Source organism: Octodon degus, unplaced genomic scaffold, assembly GCF_000260255.1.
Source record: "Octodon degus isolate 3935 unplaced genomic scaffold, OctDeg1.0 scaffold00090, whole genome shotgun sequence".
In the NCBI taxonomy this organism is placed as follows: Eukaryota; Metazoa; Chordata; class Mammalia; order Rodentia; family Octodontidae; genus Octodon; species Octodon degus.
The window spans coordinates 10,726,351-10,733,341 of record NW_004524666.1 but is presented as its reverse complement, the minus strand read 5'-3'; the positions used below and the strand labels follow the sequence as shown (position 1 = coordinate 10,733,341).

General features: G+C 40.1%; 1 protein-coding gene across 1 annotated transcript in view; it reads right to left on the bottom strand.

Moving 5' to 3' along the window:
• Positions 1–12: 12 nt before the first annotated feature.
• The window catches only part of LOC101577062 (sodium-dependent glucose transporter 1C-like), a 9,682-nt gene continuing 2,703 nt past the window's right edge, over positions 13–6,991 (bottom strand). The window contains exons 2-4 of the mRNA XM_023722331.1: positions 3,950–4,118; positions 2,708–2,824; positions 13–1,197 (exon numbers count right to left, since the gene is read on the bottom strand). Of these exons, the coding sequence (XP_023578099.1) occupies positions 197–1,197; positions 2,708–2,824; positions 3,950–4,115 (1,284 nt within the window). The 5' untranslated portion in view covers positions 4,116–4,118 and the 3' untranslated portion in view covers positions 13–196. The remainder of the gene's footprint in view (positions 1,198–2,707; positions 2,825–3,949; positions 4,119–6,991) is intronic.

The following is a 6,991-nucleotide window of genomic DNA, read 5'->3' as shown; positions in this document are numbered from 1 at the left end:
AGGGAACCTGCCAATAATAACGAGAGAAAACTCAAATTTCATCTAATCTGAGATACACTGTGGGATACTTCAGCTACAGGCTCTATCAAAATATTTCTAGCTATCTATGTTAAAGAATGCCTCATGGTATCATTTACTTCAACCACCTCAAATCAATTTCATTCCATTATTCTGCATTTTCCCTTCATTCTCTTCCTCATAGCCCAGAATCAGAGGGCAAAGCTTTCTTGTCCTTGCTCCTTCTAGTTCTTTTCTGCTGGCGATCCAGAGGCGAGGTGGCTAATTTATACATCACAGGAAATAATACAGCAGTGAATATTGCTGATCCCAAACTTGTGTACAGAACTACTGGCAAATCTGGGTATAGTCCTTGGAGAATTCCAATTACTGCAGGAATAGCCATTTCTCCAAGAGCACCACCAATGACAAAAAAAGCTGCAGATTTCCCACTTATGCTCGTGTACTGCTCAAGCCAAGAAACACCACTGGGAAATGTGGCGGCCATTGAAGCCCCATACACGGAACTCGCTATCCAGAGACAAAGTGGGTTCTTGTCAAAAAGCACCAGGAATAAAGATGAGACCAGGCTGCCAATGTTGCTCAGCACAATCATGGTTCCAGGCTGTAAACACGTAGCAAAGAAGATTGCCAGGCCCCTGCAGGCCGCAAACGTCCCCCAGAAGATGGAGTTCACTCCAGCCGCTTGGCTTTCCTCCAGGCCAACGTGGGTGGTTGCAAATGAGAAAATGTAAGAGCCATAGGTGATCTCAGCTCCAACATAAAAAAAGAAGAACATAAAAAGAAGGCAGAGGAGGGCCTTGTGATGCTTAGCTCTTCGAGATGCCTGAGCAGATGCTGTGGAATTTTCTTGCATTGAGTTTTTCTTGAAAAACAGAACGAAGAGGAAGAAAGAAACTACAAGTATGTAAGTACCAATGGAAGCATAAGCCCACAGTAAATTCAAGTCATCAGGTACTGCAAACAGAAGGTCTGGGTTGGCTTCAAGTGATTGGTTGAGGCCTGGAGGGCGTAGGTTGGGTTCTGTGTGGTTTTCAGCTGACACTGTTGCTGTTGTCCCCAGGGCCAATTTTGCCAAAATAGGCGTCAAAAATGCACCCAAGGCAAAACTGAAGTGTAAGGCCTGCATGTATGGGGCTCCTTTGTCTCCCCACAGAGCCAAGATAAGGACGTTCCCACCTACGAATGAAAGATATAGAAAATTATTTAAGCTAGTTATAGTAGATTTTTTTAAAAAAATTAAAATAAAAAAAGGTTTATTACCATTTTTTTTCTTCTCATTACCATTAGAGGGAGGATGAGTCTGTATAACACGGCAGCAGCTTTGGGACACTCTCAGTCAGCAGACATTGCCCCTGCTTCAGTTCTGCATTTAAGCAACGCTAACCCTTTGGTGCCAGAAAACCATTTAATGGAATACTTCCCATCATAGTACATAGAACTGCACCAGTGGCAAACCACTGCCTCTGAGAACTGCACCCATCAGTCAAGGATTCTTATAGAATAGTACTCAAATCAGACTGGGGCATATTATTTATAGGCCCATTTATTTGTAAATCTTTCAACATATTTTGAGGCAAACTTTATTCAGCACACAGTGGCCAAATTTTCAAAGCTTTCTGTATGGGACTGATAATCACTTCCAGCACATTTCATAAATATAGACTGTATATAGAGATACATAGAGGCACATAGATAGATACATGCCAAACACATATTCAGGAACCAGAATACTTCAGGACTTTGTTGTGCCACTTAAAGAACACAGAAATACTTTTTCGCATTTGTGTCTACATCGTCTAAACATCTCCAAGATGTCATTTAAAATAATCACATATTTTCAGATAAACATATATTTGCATCCTGTAAATTTACCACCAAGGTGAATGGAAGTATAAAACATTTCTACAGTCCATCAACTAATTTTAGAGTATGGAATGGCAGCTAGGAAGGTGGCTTTGGTAGGAAGCCCATATCACATATATTATGAAGCAGGTGTTCAAAGAGGTGACGATGGGCACTCTTCTGTAATGGGGAAAACTTCTGAGTGACAAAAGAACAGGAAAAGAAAGTAGTGCATACCACAAGTTTCTCTTAGCTCAGTAACTAGGGTGCATTTTAAAATGGATGACTGTCTCTCTGCTTTTAGAGCCAACAAGTGGGGCCAGAGAGATAGTTCAGTGGACTAAGTGCCTGCTTAGGCAAGCGCAGGGACTGGGGTTTGATCCCTGGCACCACGTGTCCCACTGGCCCTGCCCTCCAGGACCTCTGAGCCAGCCATCAAAACCAGGCATGGTGTTGCATGCCTGTAATCTCAGTGCTGGTGAGGCTAAAAACAAGAGAATCACTATGAGTCCGAACTGTGTAGTGAGACCCTGTACCAAATACATTAAAAAAAGAAAAGAGCCAAAAGTGGTTCCTATTTATATTAAATTACCAATTTTTTTCTTACATTATAATGACAAAAGTCTCTCCTGAAATGACAATCTGTTCAGCGTACTGTACTTACCCACTGGACAGGGGTTGTTCCCTGTTTAGGAAGGTTGTTCTGACCAGGTGACACCATTCCCAACTCAGTAAGTCCATGTCACTTCAAGAGCATTGCAAATGACAGTCTGATACATTGTGCTCTAATTGTCATAGCAGTACTGTCCTGTTCCCAGAGATGACACTGGAGAAAGTCACTAACCTGTATCCATAGTGCCATAGGAAATACCAAAAACGGACATCATGACAATCAGTAATACTGCTCTCTTGCAAAAAGGAATAAGATAAAGACCAGTTGCGGTAGCCAATAGTGACACCCCTGGGAAGAAAGGTAATAAACTCTACTATAATAAGCAGTATTCATGAAGAGCCATGCATCCAGTTAACATCATGAAACTGTCCATGAATACAAAATAAGCCCAAATAAAACAGTTATCTTGAGAAGATGGGCTGTGGAGATTCTACAAGTGGTTATTTTATCTAAATATTCTATGATTTTTATGAAATATAAATATGAATTACTAACCCATGAAAATAGTTCTAGTGCTAATAATCAAACTGTCAGTTATATCACAAAGCAATGTTTTACAGCAAAAGACAAAAGGCAAATATTATTTAAATACTTCACACATACAGCTTCTTAAGGGAATTTTAGATCTGAGTTGTCATTGTAAAAAGACAGAAAGAATACACTTGGTGTGGTATTTTTGTGGTAAAAGTTTAAATAAATTAGTTTGGGAAATTTTGAGGGGTATACGGACATATATTGTTGGGCTGGAGAGGTAGCTCAGGTACAGAGTGCTTAGGTAGCAAGAAAATTAGGGTTCAATCCCTTATACAGTAAAAAAAAAATTATATTGTTTCATTTCACTTTGGAAACAAGAGATTAATTATTGGCAATAAATTTTTCTCATTGTTTTCAAAGGACTATACCATGTTAATCCATGAACCTAAATTTTCTTTAAACATGTCAATTCATCCAATAAATGTATGTTGAAAGCTTTGCCATCTATGTGCAGGAGGACAAAGGGCTCTCTGCAGTCATCACTGGTATTGGATCGCAGAGATAAAAGGGTAGCCGATATCAGTCCCTCAGGGAGTCCCGCCATTCTGGACCCCTTCAGGTTTAACCCAGAGGCCATGGAGCCCACCCAGGTTCCAGGTGCTACTTCTGATCTCTGTGCTCCCAGCAGATCTGCCTTCCACCCTCATAAGCAGACTTTTGGTCACCTACTGTGTGACCCTGAAATGGTTTCCAGAAGGTCCCAGAGCAGTTTTCCCCTCATTGCCAAGGTGAGAGACAGCAGGGGCCCAGCTCCATGGAAGATACCTAATACTCCTTATTTCACTAGCCAATCATTCTGTAGGCTGCTGTTTCTCTTATAGACTGTCAAAGGAAAACTCAATAAAAGTCAATGGGGAAGTGAAATTGCTGTTTACTTACCTAAAAGTAAAAAGTGATTCATACAGTCAAAGAGAATTCCGCCGATCACAGAGCCACCCAAATATCCCAAAGCACGACCCACAAATATATGAGAAAGACTGCTTATATTTTGGTTCACATTTCTTGCCAAATCTTGAAATGTGGGTCCCAGGATAGCAATAGTCATTCCCTGAAATTTAAAAAGAACTTTTATTGACAAAGTAATATGCATCTAATTTATGTCTACTATAAAAAAGTGGGGGGTGGGTTACAATGCCATGCAATGGGTTACAATAAATTACTTTAAGGCTGCAAGTAAGGAAAAATATACAATGACAATACAAGTATTATTTGAGCCACAGGCCCTTACTGCTTCTCTTTCAAAACTCTCAATTTTTAAAAACTTATTTAATTCTTGTGGTATTGGATTGCATGCTATTTCTTATTTGAGTAATATCATAAAATGCCATTCTATATTAAAAGGTACCAAGAAGCTTGAGATGTAATTCAGTGGCAGAAAAATTGCCTAGCATGCCTGAAACAACTCAGTGTCATCACTGACACAGAAAAAATAGGTAAATTATATGCTTTCATGCCTGCTAGCTAAGTATTCTGTCACTAAGATACATAACTAGCCTTCTAGCAACCTTGGGGGTTTCAAACTTGTGCTACCCCTGCTTTAGCCTGTGGAGTAGCTGGAATTACAGGAGTGCACCACCACACCTGACCAGGTTCCTGTATTTTGATATGTACCACTTGTGATGCCATGAAAATCTAGAAGTCAAAAATTTAATTGTCAAAATAGTCTCATTTTTGCTCCTGTTAAAATTTAATTGTCAAAAAATTGCAACATTTCTGGTGTAATTGGAGTCCTTCCTCTGAACTACAAATACAGAATATACAGGAAATAAACTATCTAAACATTTTTAAGACTATATTTTTCTTCAAAAAAATCCTTAGCCCATCAGAAGTACAGTTTGTAAGGCTTTCTTAGAAAGTTCTATATGCAACATACAGAATAACTTTTAAAATAAATTTTTACTCAACAATGTATGGTGATAATTTGAACTTGGTCTAGTCTATCTCCATCTATATCAAAAGGTATCCTAACTTCATATGTCAAAAATGCAACCTAGCCAGCCAGTGTGCGGGCACAGTGTATAAGTGGGACTGCCTGGGGCCCAGCAGACCCTCATTCCTGCCAGCACACAGGCCTGATGTGTAAGTGGGATCACCCAGGGCCCTCCAGATCCTCACCCCAACCAGCACCCAGGCCAGACGTGTGTGTGGAACTTCCTCTATCAGAAAGGCCCAGTGTGGATCCCTGCAGCAGAACTCCCTGCAGAGAGGCTAGAGGCAAGACCCACCAGCTGATCCAGGAGCAGAACATCTTGCCAGAGGGGCACAGTGTGTTGACTTCCAAGGGCTGCAGCAGGAAGAAGCAGAGCGCAGAAGCCAGACCCAAGCCACACCCACCCAGACGAGTTTGAACTTGGTAGATCTGGACCTAGTGCTAAGGTAATAACTCTACCAAAACTCTACACCAAAGATCAGACAAGACTGCTATACAAAATGGCAAAGAGAATGGACAAAATGCATTCCCAGGCCCTGAGCTTACCTACAACAAATGCAGAAGACCCTAGCATAGAAGAAATTGGAAATCACACACCTGAAATCTCTGAAATAATAGCATCTGAAGTAAAAACAAAACAAAACAAAACAAACAACTGCTGAAAGGTATAGAGGAAATCAGGTCAGAAATAATCTTTAAAGTAAAAAAAGAAATAATAATGAAAGAACTACTAAGTGCTTCTAAAGAAGACACTGATTAAAAAATAGAGAATAGAAAAATGATGGAATCCTTGAATGAGCAATACAGGAAAGAAATAGAATGTATGAAGCAGACTCAAAGTGATATACAGAAATTTAAAACCTCAATCACAAACTGGCAAAACTGTTTGAATGAAAGTGAAAATAAACATTCAGACCCTGAAGACACCATTGCAGCTAGTGAAAAGGTAAGAAAAAATCTCTTAAAAACAACTAGGATGGAGGAAAAAATAATTTAATACCTGCAAAATGATGCAAAGATGAACAATGTGAGACTAATAGGCATCAATGAGAAGGAAAGAGTCCATACAAATGATATGAAAAGAATATGGGGGGCTGGTGAGATGGCTCAGTGGTCTAAAGCACCTACTTAGAACAAGCTTAGCAAAGCACAGGGACCGCGGTTCAATCCCCCAGCACCACATGCCAGCCAGCCCCCCCCCCTGGTGGGCTGAGCTGGCCCCCCCCCCCACACACACAAATAAATAAAATTAAAAAAAAAAGAATATGGGCAGAAGTAATAGCAGAAAACTTCCCAAATATGGGGAAACAATCTGACATTCAGGTAACAGAAGCATAAAGAACTCCAAATAACATCAACCCAATTAAAACCACACCCAGGCATATAATAATCAAGATCTCAGAAATTCAGCACAGGAACACTATACTAAAAGCCTCTAGAGAAAAGAAACAGATCATATGTAAAGGAAAACCTATCAGAATAATGGCAGATTACTCTTCACAAAGCATCAAATCAAGAAGAGCATGGAGCAAAGTACTTCAAGTCTTGCAAGCAAACAAATTCCAATTCAGACTGATATACCCTGCAAAACTCTCAAGTTTAATGGAGAAGTGAAATACTTCTATGACAAAGAACAAATAATGAATTTCATGACTATAAAGCCAACCCTACACAGACTACTAAAAGATATTCTAGATAGGGATCAAAATGACCACAACTCCATGAATGAGAATGGAAAGAACCCACTAAATAGGGCAAACAATTAAACACAGGAGAAAAAGGGGTATACAACAGCAGTCTTTCAATTATTCTTTTGTATACAGTCGGAAAATATATCCATCAGCATACTGTCCAAATGGACTTCTGCACCCTATGGGTTGTGATTCTGTCTGGGTGTACAGGGTGGATATCAAGGAAATAGCAGTAGCTCAGTTCCACAAGTGACACCTGGCCACCAGGAAGCATCATGGACACTGTCCATGTCCACCATA